Source organism: Leptinotarsa decemlineata, unplaced genomic scaffold (genome assembly GCF_025532065.1).
Source record: "Leptinotarsa decemlineata unplaced genomic scaffold, Ldec_3_MD MMD2_tig00026294_RagTag_RagTag, whole genome shotgun sequence".
NCBI classification, from domain to species: domain Eukaryota; kingdom Metazoa; phylum Arthropoda; class Insecta; order Coleoptera; family Chrysomelidae; genus Leptinotarsa; species Leptinotarsa decemlineata.
The window spans coordinates 2,009,854-2,030,950 of record NW_027412674.1 but is presented as its reverse complement, the minus strand read 5'-3'; the positions used below and the strand labels follow the sequence as shown (position 1 = coordinate 2,030,950).

At 35.6% G+C, this 21,097-nt stretch overlaps 1 protein-coding gene across 1 annotated transcript in view; it reads left to right on the top strand.

Annotated features, from left to right (window-relative positions):
* The window catches only part of LOC111514790 (sodium- and chloride-dependent GABA transporter 2), a 74,101-nt gene that overhangs the window by 28,667 nt on the left and 24,337 nt on the right, over positions 1 to 21,097 (top strand). Inside the window, exons 2-5 of the mRNA XM_074180137.1 lie at positions 5,118 to 5,384; positions 8,106 to 8,363; positions 12,002 to 12,107; positions 12,159 to 12,291. Coding sequence (XP_074036238.1) covers positions 5,123 to 5,384; positions 8,106 to 8,363; positions 12,002 to 12,107; positions 12,159 to 12,291 — 759 coding nt within the window. The 5' untranslated portion in view covers positions 5,118 to 5,122. The remainder of the gene's footprint in view (positions 1 to 5,117; positions 5,385 to 8,105; positions 8,364 to 12,001; positions 12,108 to 12,158; positions 12,292 to 21,097) is intronic.

Below are 21,097 nucleotides of genomic sequence, written 5' to 3'. Positions count from 1 at the left end.
TGTTCTACTTGATTTTGAAGAAGATGTGCACACTTCTGTTCATAAGATTAGTCGTGATTTCGATGTCAATAAAACAACTGTACACAAAGTATTGAAATGGGAAAAATGGCTTCCCTATAAAATCGAACTTCTACAGGAATTAAACGAGGATGATCCAGATAGAGACGATAGAGACCGTCTCCTCGAAAAAAATTTAATATTTTCTGATGAAGCCACTTTTACATTGAATGGTAGGATCAACAGTCAGAATTGTAAGTACTGGGCCAAGGAAAACCCCCACTGAATGCGTGAGCATCATACACAATACCCGCAAAAGGTAAATGTATGGGCAGGCATTGTAAGATCGGGCCCTACTTTTTCGACGGTACTTTAGACGGGCCAAAATTCCTTTAGTTTTTAAGGGGATATCTTGTGCCTACTTTAATCAATTTACTCCCCAGTAGAATTGATCCTGGAAATTTTGATGGAAGTTTATGGTTCCAACAGGATGGTGCGCCTCCACATTATGCTGCAGATGTTCGAAGGTATCTCGACCAAATTATTACGAACCGATGGATTGGTTAACGTGGACATATTGAATGGCCAGCGAGGCCGCCGGACTCAAATCCGTTGGATTACTTCAATGAAAATTTATTCAACGTTTAGGTTACTGTCAAACACAGCAAGGACTACAGTTCGAACATTTAAAATACTGGACTACTTTCCTATTGTTAAATTAATCATTGTATAAATATAATAATCACCGGTATAAAATCCATCTTACTCCATTTATAATTTTTTTTTCGGAAACTCCCTTAAAAACCAACCAAATACTAATGCTCCAAAACATAAACACTGGGCGACGACTCACTTGAACTGATAAGTTGATACAGGTGATACAGTTGATACAAATAACGCATGCTCTAGTGGAACAAAGGAGTAACATTCATTATCACCGTCTTCCACTAGGTTTCGTCCTAAGTAGCGTGACATATTCCCTTCATCACTACAGTTTTGGGCATTTTGAAGGCATTTGGCGAAATGTAATAGGAAGCCATGATAATGATGGACTTATCACCTTCACCCATGGTGAAAAGTAGGTTTTTTACAAATTGTCTTATATCACCTCCATCCACTTGTCCCTTCAACTCAAAACTAATGGAACTATAGCAAAATTTTGGAAACTTATACTAAAGTTTCCTCGGAGCAACAAGATACACCATGGAACCTTCTTGTTCAGACCATAGATATATTTTTTCAATATTGAAACAGGTCTAAGACCAGTAGTGGAATATCGTGACTCAAAATCCACTGATTGGAGTGGTTATAAAAACTTTCTCCAATCGTACTTTGAGGACGGATTCATTACTTTTCACACTTGTAATGATATGGAGCGGAGCAATTGTAGCGGAGCAATTCCGCAAGGCAGCGATCTCCTCCTATCACGAGAACTGTCCACATAGGATTCAAAGAGATAAGCATAACTCTTCTTGGCGGAACAAAAGCCTGGAAAAAAAAAGGAAAGAAGTTCGACGATTATTCAATCGCGATAAAGATTCAGGTAACTGGGAGCCTTATAAAACTACTATAACAACAAACAATAAAATAGGAAGCCATGATAATGATGGACTTATCACCTTCACCCATGGTAAAAAGTAGGTTTCTCACAAATTGTCTTATATTACCTCTATTCACTTGCCCCTTTAACTCAAAACTGATGGAACTATAGCCAAATTTTGGAACCCTATACTAAAGTTAGTATGTAGTTTCCTCTGAGCAACAAGATACACCATTGGACCTTCTTGTTCAGACCATAGAAATATTTTTTTCAATATTGAAACAGGTCTAAGACCAGTAATGGAATATCGTGCCTCAAAATCTACTGATTGGAGTGGTTATAAAAACTTTCTCCAATCGTACTTTGAGGACGGATTCATTACTTTTCACAGTTGTAATGATATGGAGCGGAGCAATTGAAGCGGAGCAATTCCGCAAGGCAGCGATCTCCTCCTATCTCGAGAACTGTCCACATAGGATTCAAAGAGATAAGCATAACTCTTCTTGGCGGAACAAAAGCCTGGAAAAAAAAAGGAAAGAAGTTCGACGATTATTCAATCGCGATAAAGATTCAGGTAACTGGGAGCCTTATAAAACTACTATAACAACAAACAACAAGAAAATCAAAAAAGCAAAACGGGAGTCTTGAAGGAAGTATCTCTGACTCACCTCGCAGAACAAGAATTCACAAGATTCTCTCTAGCGAGCTAAAATTGGGTCGCTGAAACGACCCGATGGAACATCCACGACCTCTATTGAAGAAACGTTGAGGCTTTTGATAGAAAACCACTTTCCTGGAAATCGGACTCTTCATAACAAGATACCTCCCATCTTGAAGGGCGCTAAACGCCCAAAAGAAAACGATCGAAAGGTCGTCAAGAAGGTTATCATAGCACCGGCAGTTGAATGGGCTATCAACCCTTCAAATCTCATGGAGGGGATGGTATATTTCCAGCTCTTCTTCAAAACGGACTGGAAATAATTTCACCTTATTCTCATAAAATTGAATATAGCCCGTCCGGAGTGAAACTATATACCACCCAGTTCGTTGGCAGCAAGGGTGGTATATATACCTAAAGTGAATAGAAAAGACCCACACCTTAAATCGGTACGACCAATCAGCCTTACATCCTTCCTGTTGAAAGGACTTAAGTTGATACTGGACGGGCACATCAGGAGGTAGGCATTATATGCATTCCACTGAATAACCACAAGTATGCTTATCAAACCGGCAAATCGACAGATTTAGCATTAAACAACTTTGTAGAGAACATTTCCCAATCCCTGGACAACAAGGATATTGCAGTTACTGTATATCTCGATATTGTAGGAGCATTTGACAATGCAGTACCTGAATCAATAGGATCATCTCTGGCTAGGAAAGGTGAAGAATCCACCATAACTGGTCTGTATATATACCGTGCTAGTATACAGAACTGCAACTACGACTCTTCAAGGCGAGGCCATTAGGTTCAGGGTCACCAGAGGCTGCCCTCAAAGTCGGGTACTATCACCCCTACTGTGGTCGCTACTGATGGATAGTCTGCTTGATGCCCTCGACAGAAAAAGTAGATCTGCAAGCAAAGGGTAGCTTGTAATATCCTCTAAAGCACGATGGACGTTGTTCACAGTTGGTGCCTGAGGGAGCAGATGTCTGTCAACTCCAGCAAAACTCTGATAATCCCCTTCACCAGGAGGAGATAATTGGACGACGCCACTTTCCCTCAACGGTGAAGTCATTCCATTTGGAACGGAGGTGAAATATCTTGGCATTGCTTTTTTTAAAAAACTCACTTGAAACGCCCATTTGATAAAAGTTTTAGACAAAGCCAGACTGTCCTTGTGGACATGTCAAAGGATTTGTGGTGAAACTTGGGGTTTAGGTCCCATACAAATCCATTGGATTTATGTGATGATTGCCATACCAATGATCACTTATGGTGCATTTGCCTGGTGGCCGAAGGCTTTATAGAAAGGGGCTCAGGCGAAGCTCTCTGACTTACAGAGACAGGCTTGTCTGGCCATCAGTGATGCCATCAGTCAACTGCCAAGGAGATCCTCACAGTTCTACCTTCTCTCCACATTTTTCTGGAGAGGGAAGCTAGATGGACTGCATATAGACTTCTGCACATTGCCAATTGCACAAATCAATTTAATGCAGAGTGCAACAGACTGTTGGTTGACACTGGAAGTCACGGCGTTCTGGAAATGACCGCTGACTTCATGCCTTCAATTGTCAACTACTAACTGGCTTATAAAGTACTGTTCCCGAGTAGAGAGGACCGAGTCCTTCGGAGAAGGAAATATCAGGAGCAAATAGTTGCTTGCAGGTTCTTGTGCCGGTGTTTTCAGTCGCAGATCCAGGACAGAGATTTCAACCTGCCTAGGAACCTATGCGACTGTATTTCAAGCGGAAATTTACGTTATTGAATTGTGTGCAGAGAGACTGGAAGAATTCAACCTATTACACAAGTCAATGAAAATATTCTCGAACAGTCAAGCGTGTTGGAAGCTGTTCGCTCTTACCGAGCAACGTTTAAACTGGTAGTATATTGCCAAAAACGCCTGTCTCCAATTGAAAGACTCAATATATTATCTCTGGTCGGGATTTTTGTCCGTACTGGCCTGGAGGGCAATGAGGCTACTGACTTCCTTGCAAAGGAGGGTGTTGCAAGCAGTTTCATCGGACCAGAACCTGTCATTGGCATCGCTTTAAGCATTGGCATCGCTTTAAGCTTTGCCAAACAAAGATTGAACACCTGGATGGCAAGAGTCTGGCATAATCTTCCAGTATTAGCTCACTCCAAGGCGTGTATTCACTCTTCGAAGCTTGATATCTAACAGTTGATGAACTATAGTAGGGATGAACTACGATGTCTAATAGATCTTCTTACAGGTTATTGGCATTTGAATCATCATATGCAGAGACTCGGACTGCCAGGGAAAATGATGAAACAGCTGAGTACATACTGTGTGCCTGCCCCGCTGGGGATCAAATCAGGTTTTCACAGTTTGGCAGAACTGTAATCTTACCATATCACCTAAAAGATCACTTACCATAAAAAATAATCGGCTTAGTTAAGAAGGTGAGTTCATTTGGTCGAGTGTGAATAGGTGTGAGCCACAATAAACCCATGCGGGTTGCGGTTCAGGGTCAAATAGACTCACTCACTTCGGACCTAACCTAAACTAACTGAAGTTGGTATAAACATATTGAAGAATTTAGATTTTCTATTTTTAATGTAGAAAAATGTATTGGGTCCAGTGAAGTTTGATTCATCTCACCAATTCTCTTGGGGATTGTGAACTGTTTTTTATACATTTTTCAATATACTGAATTTAAAACCAATAAAAACTTCGAATTCACAAATTCATTCCCTCATCCGCTTGAAATTTCTCTGCTTGAAATTCCAGATTGAAAAAAGATAGATACATATTTCCTCATCAAGTACCATTCTATAACGCTCAGCCATGCTGCACCGACTGAACAGTCGGTACGGCCCTGTTATGTTATGAAATAATGACTGAAGACGGTTTGCCATTCGTCCCGAGTCGACCGTACAAATTTTCTTTCGTTACAGTCAAAATGTCCAACAAACTATACCTCTGGGATGAGACCACTTCGCACATTTCTACCCCTGCAATGGCCGAGAAGGCGGCTTTCATTTCATCCAAGACTGCCGAGGAAAAAACAAAAGACGAAACTAATAGACCCCCTGGCGGTACGGATGAGGATGAGAGAGGAGGATGGGGAAATAAATTAGATTTTCTGATGTCGTGCATTAGTTTGTCCGTGGGACTGGGAAATGTGTGGAGATTTCCATATCTGTGTTACAAGAATGGAGGAGGTAAGATCAATTCGATAGATTTGATACTATTATTACCAATGAGTTTATCTGAAGAAACAAAAGAGGTATAAACCGTTTCAATAATTCAATGTATGTGAATTGATTCATATTGAATACGGAATAAAATTGCCGTTCATGTGAAAAAAAATATCCCATTATAATATATAGGGTTCAGTGCGCTGCATATCATAAAGTCCGCAGAAGATCTGCAATTTCAATGAAATGTTAGAACAAAATACTGAACAAATATGGGATGTGAGGAAATTCTTCCTAGTCCAGTCATTATAGTAAGTTCACCTCGGAATTCGAGCTACCCAGCTGTAAATCTATAAATACTTGTATATTGGACACCCTTAAAGTTGTCTCAAAACCTCACTTATAATAGGTACGCAATAGTGTACGCAACTATTAGATTTCAAGGTCAAAGTTTACAAAAATCGGTTTTTTGCGTTTTTTTTTTAATATCTCATTTCCTATGGGTTTTTTGCTATTTGTATTCTTTATCAATATTGTAGAATACAAAATTCTCTACAAATTTTGATTAAAAAATTTTTCATACGGTGAACCGTTTTCGAGATAGAGGGCGGAAAGCGCGCGATCACAGGATTACTTCAGGTCATCCTTTCCTAATTTGTTTTCTAACCTATTCACTTTTTATCCAGTATTGATTTATTTACCAACACTTTCCTGCCTATGTAATTGCAGAATTGTTAATGAATATATAGAAATTATATTTGAATTTCAACCTAATTAATAACTTCTTACATGATGAAAAAAAAACAAATAAATCATGAATTAATCTTTTTATTAAAAAGTATCATTCCATACATTTATTTTTATTAAAAGTAAAAAAATGGAATGAAGGGTAAAAAAACTACAATTTATAACTTTAATCATCTTCTTCCTCTTCATCGTCGTCTTTCGACTGCGGTAAATTTCAAACTGGTCTTCATTATCTTCTTCAACGACATTTGTCTCAAGTTCTTCCATGATTTCGGACCGGAGGCACTGGTTGATCTGAAGTGATCCAGTGACCGCGCGCTCTCTGCCCTCTATCTCGAAAACGGTTCACTGTATGAAAAAATTAAAAAAAAAAATTAGAGAATTTTGTATTCTACAATATTGATGATGAATACAAATAGCAAAAAACCCATAGGACATGAGATATTTACAAAAAGGCGCAAAAAACCGATTTTGTGACCTTGAAATTCAATAGTTGCGTACACCCTACCAATTGTAGGTTCTCAGATAACTTTTAGGGTGTCAATATACAAGTATTTACAGACTTACAGCTGGATATCTCGAATTCCGAAATTTTTACCTAATTTAAGCTTAATGGAATGGAATTCCATTCCATTCCAATAGAATAGAATAGAATAGAATGGAATGGAATGGAATGGAATGGAATGGAATGGAATGGAATGGAATGGAATGGAATGGAATGGAATGGAATGGAATGGAATGGAATGGAATGGAATGGAATGGAATGGAATGGAATGGAATGGAATGGAATGGAATGGAATGGAATGGAATGGAATGGAATGGAATGGAATGGAATGGAATGGAATGGAATGGAATGGAATGGAATGGAATGGAATGGAATGGAATGGAATGGAATGGAATGGAATGGAATGGAATGGAATGGAATGGAATGGAATGGAATGGAATGGAATGGAATGGAATGGAATGGAATAGAATAGAATAGAATAGAATAGAATAGAATAGAATAGAATAGAATAGAATAGAATAGAATAGAATAGAATAGAATAGAATAGAATAGAACTTTCTTGGCCACGTTACATATCCATACAATACATTTGTAGCAAGTCAGTGTTCCCCCTTTCGGAACAAAAATTGTTCATCCAAAACAACTCGAAGCAATGTGACCTCATTACCTGCAGCAACGTTATGATTTGTTGAAATAACGAGATATTGAATTTGCTCTCTATTTTATTTTTCTGCCTGTTCAATAATAATCTTCAAATTTTCCCTATTTTTATCCGCGTTTATGAGTGTTGCATCATTAGCAAACATAACTATATTATTTGAAAATTAAGAGAAGAACAGATCATTGATGCAGATGATAAACAGAAGTGGTCCAAGAACTGACCCTTGTGTTACACCGTGTGTAACTGGCTATTTATTATATAGCAAAATATTTGTCGCCATTTCAAATGATAATCTCACATTATTGTGTTGTTTGAATAAGTACATCTTATTTCATCATTTTAGTCGTTGAAGGCTCATAGTCTTTTCTTTCTTGTTTTCTTCGTTAGAATTGCATTGTATTCTATTATAATGATGTGTTAATTATCAATTCTTGTAGAAAGTTTTTCACCAAAAACGAATCTAATCTAGATTTGGTTGCGGTGCCAAGGTGTCATTCCAGAAGATGACTCATTTAATGATAGGTTGAAATCAGTCTAATCGAATAGTCTGAATTTATGTTCCATGATTAAAATCTGAGGATTTCAAAGAAAGATTGAATAATTCTGTTTCTGTTTTCAACTCTTACTAATACTTCAAAAAAGTTTTTATTCAAACTGATGGTATTAAAAAAAAGGTTGGTTGAGTGGTATTGTATTTGAAAAACATCAAATATATACAGAAATTGCAGTAATGTAGCCCAAAGTATCAAAAATTTGCCTATGAAAATCAATTGTTTGATGTGAGCACAGGGGAGTTGCTGCTAGTTAATAACTTCTGACATTTTGATTACAGGTACCTTCCTAATAACTTACCATATCGCAATGTTTGTTTGTGGTATTCCTATATTTTTCCAAGAAGTTGCCATAGGCCAGTATTTGGGATCAGGAGGAATGACGTTTGTGGGGCAACTATGTCCACTCTTGAAAGGTGTAGGTTATGCAACTATGACGATAGTATTTTTATTGGATGTTTATTACTGTGTGATAATAGCTTGGACGTTATTCTATATATTCAGCAGTTTTTCGGATCCGTTACCTTGGTCTGACTGTGGTAAGTTGATCAAACTCAATATAAAATGGGTGACGATCATGTTAACATTTGAAAGCGTTCAAATAACATATTCAACTAAACCAATTATTTTTGTGAACGATCAGTTGATTATTTCAATGTTGGTCTTTGATACTAATACCAACTAATGTTCATTTTGTCGAATGTCAACTACTTCATTGCAAAATATCTTTAAGAAATATTCGTTCAAAAATTATTTATATACTTTGATCACTTGTATTATTGTAATTTTAATTTCATTCACAATTTTCATATAGCAGCATCACAGGTACTTGATTAGTTCAGAAGGAAAATTATTGCGTGCATTTCTTCAATGTCCCCCCCTTTTATTTTTTGAACGAGTCAACTCAAAGGATTGAAATCTGGAGTAATGAAATTATTGCATAAATACTTTATTTTGAAGTGACATTGACAGATGAAACTTTCAAGATGGCGACTGGGCGCCATCTGGAAAAAATAGGTAAAAAGGGGGTCTTGTGATATATCTTTTTGAAGATCCTGACAATTGCTTCACAACCCTAGAATATAATGTCAATATCTTCGACTACTACAAAATGGCGGATCTTTGAAGAATTCCCTGAATACATTGACATTCAACTACAGAATATGAGGTAATAAGCCTGTGGTCCGTTCAAAAGATGCTCGAAATGGTTGCCTTGAACTTCTTGACATATGAACAGCCTCTTCGATATTTCACGCCAAACATTTTCGAACACAGTAACGTCAATATCTCTACAAATATTAATTATTCTCTGCCGGGTATCCAATATTGAAGCAGGTTCAGTTTCGTACACCTTTTGCTTCAAATAGCCCCATGAAAAAGTCCATGGGTGTCAAATCTGGCTAGCGGGCTGGCCATTTTATAGGACTTCGACGGCCAATCCAATGACCGGGAAAAGTATTATCCAAATAGTTTCTTACTCGTCTGGAGTAATGTGGTGGTGCTTCATCTTATTGGAAAAGAATATCCATATCGATTTCATTAGGATTCGCTTCGACGATTTCAGTGATGAGAGGGCCAACAGTAGTTTCCAGCATATTCAAATACAGTTCCCCTGTTAGATTTTGATCAATAAACAGAGATCCTATAATATGGATTCCCAATTTTTTCTGGATATTGAGTATGTGTTTTCTGGAAAACGTGAGGGTTGGTGTCACTCTAATGACGGCAATTTTGTCTGTGAACATTGCCGTTTAAAAAAAATGTACATTCGTCGCTAAAACAAATATTTTGGAGATAGGTAGGATGCCTGGCCATGGTTTCCGTTATGATTTAGCCGAATTCTGTTCTTCGATCAGGGTCATTTTCAGTTAATTGGTGTACCATTTTAATTTTGTATGGATGATACCTATTCCTCTTCAAAAGTCTCCACATAGTAGAAGGAGACCTCACAAACATTCGCGACGGAATAAGAAGTCTGTTCAAGATTTACTACTCACCAGTTATTTGCACTGTTTTTCCGGAATGGACGGATGACCTGGAGGCTTTTCGTTATGTACAGTACCGGTAGTTGTGAATTTGTATACAAGTTCCCTCAAATATTTTCTACAGATAGGACGATTCGGAAAACGTTCATTGAAAATCCTTTCGGTCTCGTGAAAGTTACGCGTCGCCCCGTAAATAAAAGTCGCTTCAATATTTTCTTCCAATGGATGTGAATTAACCATTTTAGAGATTGTTGACGTAATACCTTTCTACTAGTAGAATCGAAAACTAAATGGGGATATTCTAATTGAACAACGATGTTCATTGTCGTACTGACACTTTTTGTCGTTTTTATGAACAAAAAATAACTTAACAAACCTTATCGGGTTGTTGGATTTGCCATATGACAGATAAAAAGAAATATTCCTAGAAATATCGATATTAATGCGTTTGTCTTCAGGAAATTATTAATTGTTGCGTCATTTTGTAGTAGGTGAAGATATTGACTTCATATTTTAGGGTTGTGAAGTATTCGTCAGGAGCTTCAAAATCATATGTCACAATACCCCCTTCCCATTTATTTTTTTCCCAGATGGCGTCCAGTCGCCATCTTGAAAGTTTCATCTGTCAATTTCACTTCAAAATAAAGTATTCATGCATTGATTTCATCATCCCAAATTTCAATTTTTCGAGTTGACCTGTTCAAAAAATAAAATGGGGGGGGCTTTGAAGAAATGCACTGTATATTTGTGATGCACTGTTTGGTGCATTCGAGTGAAAGCACTCGAATGACCTATAAATAGTCAGATCTCGGAGGAATAAGTCCAATTATCACCCGAAGACGATTATGTATACTAACAATCGAAACGTTGTGACGTAACTTGGTTTGGAATCTTTTAATTATGATTTTTCATTTTTTGTTTATAACATTTTTTTAATTTTCAGCTTTTATTATTATTTGAGTTTTTTTTTTGGTTGTTGCCTGTATGTTATTTCTTTGTAATTTCAGTTTTTTGTTTAATACAATTGTTATTTTCGGTTGATCTTTTTTTAATTTTTTTCAGTGTTTTCAAATCAATTTATATTATACTAGACAATGGAAGTCCGAACTTATGAAATACAGAAAACTCATGTTTATCAAACTATAAATTGAATGAATGAACGGGATTTTTTAGGAAAATATTTTGCTAAAATTGTTGAAAACAAGAATATTTGCAGATATATTGTTGAAAATGACAAAGGCCTCAGGGAAAGTCAGGATGCACTCACATCAGAGCAGGGTAGAAGAAAATAATATGAATCCAAAGATTAAAAACCAATCGCTGATCCCATTGAATGACAATGCATCTGAATGAGTCATAGAAAGTGAAATGTAGGCGTACTGCGATTGATTGTTTCAAAATGGGATACTGGAAATGAAAAACGTAGTTTAGAATCTGAAATCACGAAGAAAAAAAATTGCCAAGCCATACATGACACAACATGACAATGATCTGAAACTGGTTCGGAGCTATTTCAACATAGGAATTCGACCAGAGATGGTGTAGTTGCCAAGGCGTACTTGGCCCAGTGGGATTCCATCCATATGCTTTCACGATGGCCTACTATCGCAACTCAAGAAGCCCAGACGAGACAATGGAAGTACATTAGCTCGTCCGACCGAGTGGTAGCAAACTTTCACATCACTGGCATCCTACCACGATTTCGAGAAAAGTAGTACTTCTGTGTCAACTATCGACTCGAAGAGGCAGAGTAATCAGACTGTTCCAAGGAGAATCAATCGAAAAATATACATATAAAAGTTTTATTCAAAAAAGTCAGTTGGATTGAGATATTGAACTGGAACCTCAGGAATAGAATGAATGAACACAGATACTATTTCCACACATCAGAACTATAACACTCTTCTCGATGCCACCATTTAATTAGACGGATTTTTTTGGGTGTGGAATTTGTGTTGGAAAGAATTATAACATCAAAAAAAACTAGCACTTTTCATCTCACATCGTTTACATACCTCCATACTATGCATAACCACGCTTTTTCATATGGGTTTTTCAATTTATATTACAACAAATGTTTGACTAACTCCGAGAATACGTCATGTTTCTATATCATTCTACTGTTCAAGAGCAAACATTCAATGAAAAAACGTTATTGTATAGTGTTTCATTACCATTTTAATATTTTTCAGATAATTGGTGGAATACTGAGAACTGCTTTGTGAGAGATAGAAACTCTACATCATTGAATTCTACAAATTCGAAAAATAAATCGTCTCCTGTGGAGGAATTTTTTGAGTAAGTAACGTTGTATGTCTTCATTTCTTAGTTAATAAGTTGTTCCTGAAGTCGCAGGGTTTTGGGCCTATCAACAGGCTTGACTGAAATGGGAGGCATTCAATGGAATCTGTTCATACCACTCTGTTTGGGATGGATTACAGTATACTGCATCTTGAAGAAAGGACTTCATCAAAGTGGAAAGGTAAGTTCTAGATTTTTTCACTGTTACAAACTGACCTAGTGGTATATTCACTTCTTCATACATGATGCTGTATTATGCTACTTATCATCTGGAATCCAAAATGTGAAATATAGAATGACATTATTTGGGTGAGAAGTGTAGTCAAAAATTGAAAAAAATCATTTCCTCCATCAATGGAACTGTTATTTCGACATAAAAACAAAACAAAACACCAAAAAACACAAAAACCCAAAACAAAACATAAAACAAAACACAAGACAAAAAACAAAAAACACAGAACATGAAACATTAAACACAAAACAAACAACAAAAAACATAAAACACTAAACAAAACAGAACACAAAACGAAATATAAAATACAAATCGAAAAACAAAAACATCAAATGAAACATAAAACGTAAAACATAAAACAAAACATAAACACAAAACACAAGATAGAAAATAAAACAGAAAACACAAAACATCAAATAAAACATAAAACAAAACATAAACACAAAACACAAGACAGAAAATAAAACAAAAAACATGAAACAAAGAACACAAAATATCAAATTAAACATAAAACGTAAAACATAAAACAAAACATGAAACAGAAGCATAAAACAATAAAACAGGAAAATTATAAAACATAAACATAAAACATAAAATATAAAAAAGAAAAACAAAACACGAAACAAAAAACACAAAACACAAAACGAAAAACACAAAACAGAAAACAAAACATAAAACGTGAAACATAAAACGTAAAACAAAAAACATAAAACGTAAAACATAAAACGTAAAACACAAAACATGAAACACAAAACAAAACACAAAACAAAAAACAAAGCCAAAACAGAACATAAAACATAACACAAAACATTAAACAAAGGAAACAAAACATAAAACATATTGCCCTGTTATTTTGTTTGTTTGGGTTAAATTTAGTCATTGAAATTGGACCCCCTTCTTGTTGACACATTGATCTGATATTTGGAACACACATTTAGTTTTGATGATAATACAATTTGATGAATCCTTCATCATAGTAAATCCAAGATAGCCGTAGCTACAAAATGGCGGATTACATATTGTTTCACAACTATCTCAATATGGGTATCAAATGACAGGGCTCGACTAATAGAATAGTAGGGTTCATTATTTAGTACAACCTCAAACGCAACGCCTTTAGATTTTCATCTATATGGATATGTTAAAGTAGAGGTTCATCAAAAGAAACCAAATATACTGAAAGATATGGAGAATGATCTCACATCTGCTGTAGAATTCATAATTTGAGAATTTTTTTAGTTCATTTTGTTGCCTGTTTTTAAAGCACACAGTCAGAAAACACTCTTCTTCCTTTGAATAACGATGTTTCTCAAAAATCAGATACATTTTCGGGAGAAATGAAATAGTTGAATCCTACATCATTTTCAAGCACATAGAGTGGACTATTCTGGTATAGCTTATGTGAAAAAACTGAAAAAGAAATAGTTCGAAATTCAATTACTCCTGATTGGAAGAAACCTGAATTGGTAAAATATCTAGTAGAATCATGAGTAGAAAATGAAACACATCATTCCAAAGGATATTTGGTTGTGATTATTCTCATTTCATTTCATCAAGTAGATGGTATTTGGTGTGGAATGAACCCATTTTGTGTAACGAATTCCTCCCCAACAATCGACTCGGTATGAACCCATATAATACCATCGTTGTTTTTTAAAACAACCGTCATTAAAGAATCACACATACTCTGTCTGTGAAGTTGATGACTCGTTTTTAGTACACTCATCACATTTTTCCTGTTATTTCTGCGTAAAGTGATACCCATTATCGAGATATTTTATTTCTCTCCTTCGGTTTGCCAGTTCTAAACAACATTTTCAGACCGGCCTCTATAACACTCTCGAGTTATTTCAAAAACTACACCTCAAGATTTGATCTCCACAAACCTAATTTGAAAAAATATAATCACAACATGTTTCGCTAGTACAGCAGCTTACTCAAGTGCATGAATACTTCAAATTGTTTTTACATCAATAGAGTGCCACCACGAGAAGACCGTTTAGCAGTCCCTACTAGCCACAATTTTTTTTTTCAGGTATAAATGTTAAAATGCATATACGTAAAGAAATTCATTTATTTTTGTAAAAATGCGATAAAAAAATTGGTGGACACCATTGACCCACCGCGGCCTTAACCACTCGAACTTTCAATATGGCCACGGTGGGCATGAGTGGGCGACATCAGCTGGTGTATTCACGTCAATTTTTGCTTAGTTTAGGCGGCGTAGTCGTTGCAATAAGTCGTATTATATGCATATACAAGTTGTAATTGTTTGGTATAAGTAAGTTTGGTGGATTAAAAAAAATGTCTTACGAAAAAGATCACGAAAAACTTAGAAAATTGTGGAATGATGCGCTATCTGATGAGTCGGATTTTTCACCATATGTTTCCGAGTATGAACCAAGTGACTCAGATTCGGACTCCGATGAGTTCGTAGTACCAAAAAAATGTCGGCGAGCAGTTCAAAGCAAGGACATGGTATCCACTAGTTTCCAGCCCCAAACATTTGAAGCAGTGCGAAGACCATTAGAAGTAAAACTTCAAATTACTCCTGGTAATGAACCTAATAACTTTGATCCTAAAGTATATGAGAATGAAATTGGGAGAACTATTGAGGAATTAATTATGCAGAACACGGTTTTTCTCGAATCTGATTCTGAAGAAAATTTGCCAGTTGAAGAAGTGTTAGGCAGGGTGGATTGGGGACCCGTTACCGGAAATAATATGAAACACTTCATATTCTCTGAAAACAATCCAGGAATTCATCATTTTTTATATGATGATTATCAAAAAACCCCAAATGACTTTTATAAATATGTAATTTCTGATGATATATTTGAGTTATTCGTAAGAGAAAAGCAGGGGACGTCCGAAATCTCGCATACAAAATTGGAAAGACACCACACAGGATGAGATGGAAAAATTTGTATGATGTATTTTGTGGTTGGGACTCATACCCTTGCCTTCAATATCTTCATACTGGTCAAAAAACTTCATTTATACAAATGGACTTTCACAGGTAATGCCAAGAAACCATTTCCAATTACTTCTAAAAACCTGGCATTTTGCTAACAACGAAGCTGTTTTAGAGAACGACGACAGGCTGCATAAAATAAGTCCACTTTTATCGAAACTTAGAAAAATATTTCAAATGCCGATAATGCCAGGAGAGTTTCTGTGCATCGATGAAACCCTGGTTCCCTTCAAGGGGCGAATGGAATTTAAACAATACATTAGCAATAAAAGGTACAAATTCGGCATAAAATTATTCAAATTATGTCTAGAGGGCGGATATTTATATGATTTGAAAGTCTACTGTGGACAGGAAAGAAATGAAGTCGAAAATCAAACTGTTCCAACAAAAGTCGTTACTGATTTGACCAAGGAATTACTTGGTAAAGGACGTACAGTTTGTGTTGATAACTACTATACATCTGTGGAACTAGCTCAAGAATTGTTGATATAAATAAAACTTACATATTAGGTACACTACGCAGCAATAGAAAGAACAATCCCAAAGATGTTATCAATAAAAAACTTAAAAAGGGTGAAGCTATTTCAAAGAAAAGTAGCAACGGAATTTTTGTTGAAAAGTGGAAAGATAAACGAGATGTCCTGATGTTGGCTACAAAGTATGTACAGGAAATGGTGACTGTACATAAACGACGAGGAGACATTATGAAGCCTAAGTTTGTCATTGAGTACAATAAACATAAAAGCTACATTGATATTTCGGGTAAGTCATATTTATAAATTATATTTCGTTTTGTAACTATTGAAATTTTCAGACCAAATGAAGGCCTATAACTCATCGCTTAGGCGTGGGGTCAAATGGTACCGGAAACTTGCCACAGAGTTAGTAGGTGGTGCAGCAATTGTCAATTGTCATTGGCTTCATCAGCGGGTCACAAACAATAAAATGTCTATAACTAAATTCCGAGAGGAGGTTATAAAAGGTTAGGAGATATTTCCCTCTTAGTGATTTATCTACATTTATAATGATATGTATCACAAATTTGCAGGTCTCCTAAAACATGCCATATTGCCCGATAATTTGCCAGATTCTGATCACAAGTTATTTGAAGCCGATAAAAGGCAACTGTGTTCTCACTGTTATCAAAAAAACGTCACGGAAATGGGAAGAAATTCAGCAAAGAATAAAACAAAGAAGACAAAATATCGTTGTGAAGCGTGCAACAAACATGTTTGCTCAGAATGTTTTTTCGAAATACACAGTTCGAAATTAAAATAAATGGACATTTTCAGTTAGCTTTTTGTTTTTATGATATTTGTTGTAAGAGCTATTTGATTGACGCTCAAAAACTAGTTACAGTTACCTCAAATTTCTAAATTATTTGGTACTGATATTTTGACTCTGATGGACAATGTTGACCACCAGCATAAAAACCAAATACGACGAAATCTTGCTAAAAGCATCTTAGTTCGTTCCCTGCATATTTAGCATGGCTCTGGTGGACGACGCAAGCCCACCGAGGCCAGAAGTTACAAAGTGCATGGTGAATAATATCGACCCACCGCGGCCAGTGTAGATTTATTTTTTCCCCTCAGCTGGTGGACATCGTTGACCCACCATGGCACTCTACGTGTTAATATTCATATACTACAGGTAACCATAATTGAGACTACCTCCAAAAATTACCTAAACTTTTACCAAAGGTACCTGCTGAATTATGATTACCTGAAGCATATTACCTCACATCTACATCAATAATAATTTTTTCTTGGATTTTAAGAAAATAAGTTCAATAATGGTGATCTATTCAAATCTAGTTGGCCATTCATTAGAATGTTTGAATTTTTAAGTTTATTAATTTCTATTCCAAATGATTCAGTTTCAAACCTTTGTTTTTTTTGTGCAAAATTTCGAACTCTCGTTAAAGAAATGATTTTTTTCTAGAAGATGATTTGAATATGTTGAATTTGTTTTCTTATTTACATAGCTCGTTTTTAGACACTTCAATTTATATACTCCTGAATTCTCGAATTTGGATGTCTTGTCTTTATTATTTTCAACTAACTTTCCCAAGAGATATAAAAATTGCATATAGAACAAGTAATACGTTGGGAAAGTTCGTCAAAAATAATAAAGGCAAGACATACAAATTCAAGAAAACAGGAGTACATAAATTGAAGTGTGGAACGTGCTTCAGGGTATATATTGGTCAAACCGGCAGAACATTTAGGAATCGAATACAGGAACATCATACGAGCTATGTAAATAAGAAAACAAACTCAACATATTCAAATTATCTTCTAGAAGAAAATCATATCTAACGAAGAGTTCAAAGTTTTGCAAATAGAAAATAAAGGTTTGAAACTCAATCATTTGGAAGCAATGGAAATTAATAAACTTGAAAATTCAAACACTCTAATGAATGACCAACCAAATTTGAATAGATCACCATTATTGAACTTGTTTTTTTAAAATCCTAGAAAGAATTACTATTGATGTAGATGTGAGGTAAAATGCTTTAGGTAATCATAATTCATAAGGTGGAAATTTTTGGAGGTAGTCTCAATTATGGTTACCTGTAGTATATAAATAATAATGTGGGAACAATTTGAAGTATTCATACACTTGAGAAAGCTACTGTGCTAGCGAAACATGTGATTATATTTTTTCAAATAAAGTTTGTGAAGATCAAATCGTGAGGTGTAGTTTTTGAAATAACTATGGATCTTCATCAAGTAACGGCTGAATCAATCAGAAAACTCTCGAGTTAATAATGCTCCAAGATCCTGAAAAAATATTCCTCGCATATTGCAAAAATTCACACACTGTTTGCTGGAAGACGAAATGAGTATTGATGAAGTGTTCCATATTCAGTTTTTGACCCACCTGTAAACGACGTTTTTCCGCCAAGCATACTTTGGGGATGACCCACTCTTGCTTTCTCACTCTTGCTTAATCTACCAAATCGAAGAAGTCTTTGGTTTCAGAATCTGTTTTCCCTTTCTAAATGTTGGTGGGTCAATCTTGGTTTCAGTATTATTTCAACATATTCAACCTTCTCCTACAGTTGAATACCATCCTCGTCACATTTGGAACACAGAGGTTCTAGGTCATATATCTTAGTCCTCTTGGTGGATGCTATTGTGATCCATTTGAATGAGCTCATGTTGAGTCCTACTCTCTCAGCCCATTCAAAACCTATGGCATTCTCCACCGTTCTATGTAACCATATTTATCTATAGCCCAGTATCTCATGTCCACCATGGTCTAGAAAACTACGAGGTTCGGAAACGGTGGAGATAAGCCTCCTTCTGGAGGACAGTCCTCTACTACCCTAATCAAGTAAACTTATCATTTCTATATGTAGAATATATTTTGTGAATGAAGCCTTTCAACAGAAAATAAGCATTCTTACTAATATGAACTGAAATCCAAACAATGTAAAGGATGTTCTGCAATTATTTTACGTTGTTCAGCACTTCCAGCAGCAGAATCTTATTTATGTTTCAAATATATAATCTTTGTTCGAGAATATTGGAAGTAACTCGATCGACACCCATCATGGTATTCACAAGAGATAAATTGATATTTCAGCTTTCCATTAGCAGTAAATAGTGAGATACTGTGCAATTATTGTTATACGTTTCCACCTCAAAGGTCCATGAAGGCAGTGTTATTTTTCCCTACGGTGACTTCGCAGTCACACCCTTATGGAAATAATGCAACGCTAGTCATTTTGTGAGGAGAAATGAAACATCAACGCACGCTTTATAGATAAAAGAAATAAAAGGTTTCACTTCTCGCTCACACATATATATTTTGGAGGCAGAACAGCGAACGAAAACAAAACAGAATCAGCTGAATTACGAGTACCTTATAAATATGCATGTCGTTTGAACAAGTCTGTTCGATTACGGAAAAAAACTGGAGTGCGACCGAGTGTTCCCGTAATTCAATTTTTCTCTACGGAAGTTTTTCGAGTCTTTGATAATTAGTTTTTAGTTATTTTCATACGAACACAGTTTGAAAAAATGAGGATTAATTTTGTAAACTAAATTGAATGTACTTTTGAGTAATAAACTCATATAAACCTTATTTATTGTTCAAGAACTACTTATGAAAATATTATGACTGGAATTTGGAGAGCATATTCTCTATTCCAATTTGACTATCTGCATGGTGATTTCATATACAGCGTGACTCACGGTCGATGGTAGGTTAGACGTTTCTGGAAAACGCAAAGCATGAAAATTTCACCTCTCACATTTCCTTACCTGTTCTATCGATCTGAAATATTTTCAGCATTGCGGCGTTGCCACTTCCATCAAAAAGTCCTAGCAACTTTATTTTTTTAAATAGAACACCCCATATATTAATACATTTTTGGAATCTTTCTGGTATTTTAATACTTTTTTGTTGAGAATGTCCTATACCTGTCTCTATCTGTTTTCGAGATAAAAAATAAATTGTGCTGAATATGGTCCAAAACATAGCCTTAATTGAAATTAAGTACATCAGTACTCTCAATTCATGAAAAGTTGATATTTCGATGATAGTTTGGACAAACTCGAAATATTCAAATAACACCAAGATATCGACCCCATATCATACAGGGCGTGTTAAAATTACTATTATTTCCATTGTGCATAAAAGTAGTCAAAAGTTCATTTTTCCAAATGAAACCCCCTGTATATTACTCGGCAAATTGAAAGATGATAAAAAATGCTTCAAGATGATATATCATGTCTCTATACCTAAATCGTCAAGTTTTCTCAATAAAGTCGCTTCTTCTAGATACATTATTTTTTTTAGAATTTGGATTTAGGTAGCAGTGGACTTATCAAGCTTATAGCAGTTCGGTTACTTTTATAAGTGATTCACAAAGAGTTATCGATGGTGTTTCGAATCATCTTCCAAAATGAATGCAAATATCGATTATTCAAACGAAGTTCTTATGAAATTATTTATTATACACGGACAGTGTGATCAAATCATTGCCAGAACTTGTAGAAAATTCAACCAAATGAATCCTGAATTAACACCAATGAAAGAGAGGAAGTTGGTAAGATTACAAAATAATTTCCTCAACTATGGCTCCATGTTAAAAGCGCCTTCAACATTACCAAAACCTGTTACTTCAAATGAGGACAATACTGTTACCGTTTTGGCATATTTTTATGCATATCCAGAAGCTTCCATTCGCAGTGCTGAAAAAGATTTAGGTGTATCACATGCTTCAGTACAACGAATTTTGAAAAATCACGGAATGCATCAGTATAAATTTACCAAAGTTCAAGTTCTTAAAACAGAAGACTTCGAACGTAGAATGCATTTTTGTGAATCCCTTTTGATTCATACACAGGAAGGTCGGGAATTTTTGTCAAAAATAATTTGGAGCGACGAATCAAAATTTACGAGGGATGGTATTTTCAATAGAAGGAATAAACATTTTTGGGCTGATCATAATCCTCATGTTACAAAAGAAATGGGTTTTCAAGAAAAATTTGACCTGAATATTTTCTGTATTCTGAAGAACAATAAAATAGTTTTTTATTTGTGAAGACACTCTGAATGCAGAGATATATCTCCAAATATTAAGGACGACTGTAACCGATTCCAGCTCATTCCACCCAGGAAGTTTCCAGGAAACTTGACGAACTCTTCGACGATCGTTGGTTTAGGCGTTTAGGGCCGTGGGATTGGCCACCGAGATCACCCGATCTCACGCCACTTGACTTTTTTCATGGGGTGATTAAAAAAAAGGGTATACAGTACTCCAGT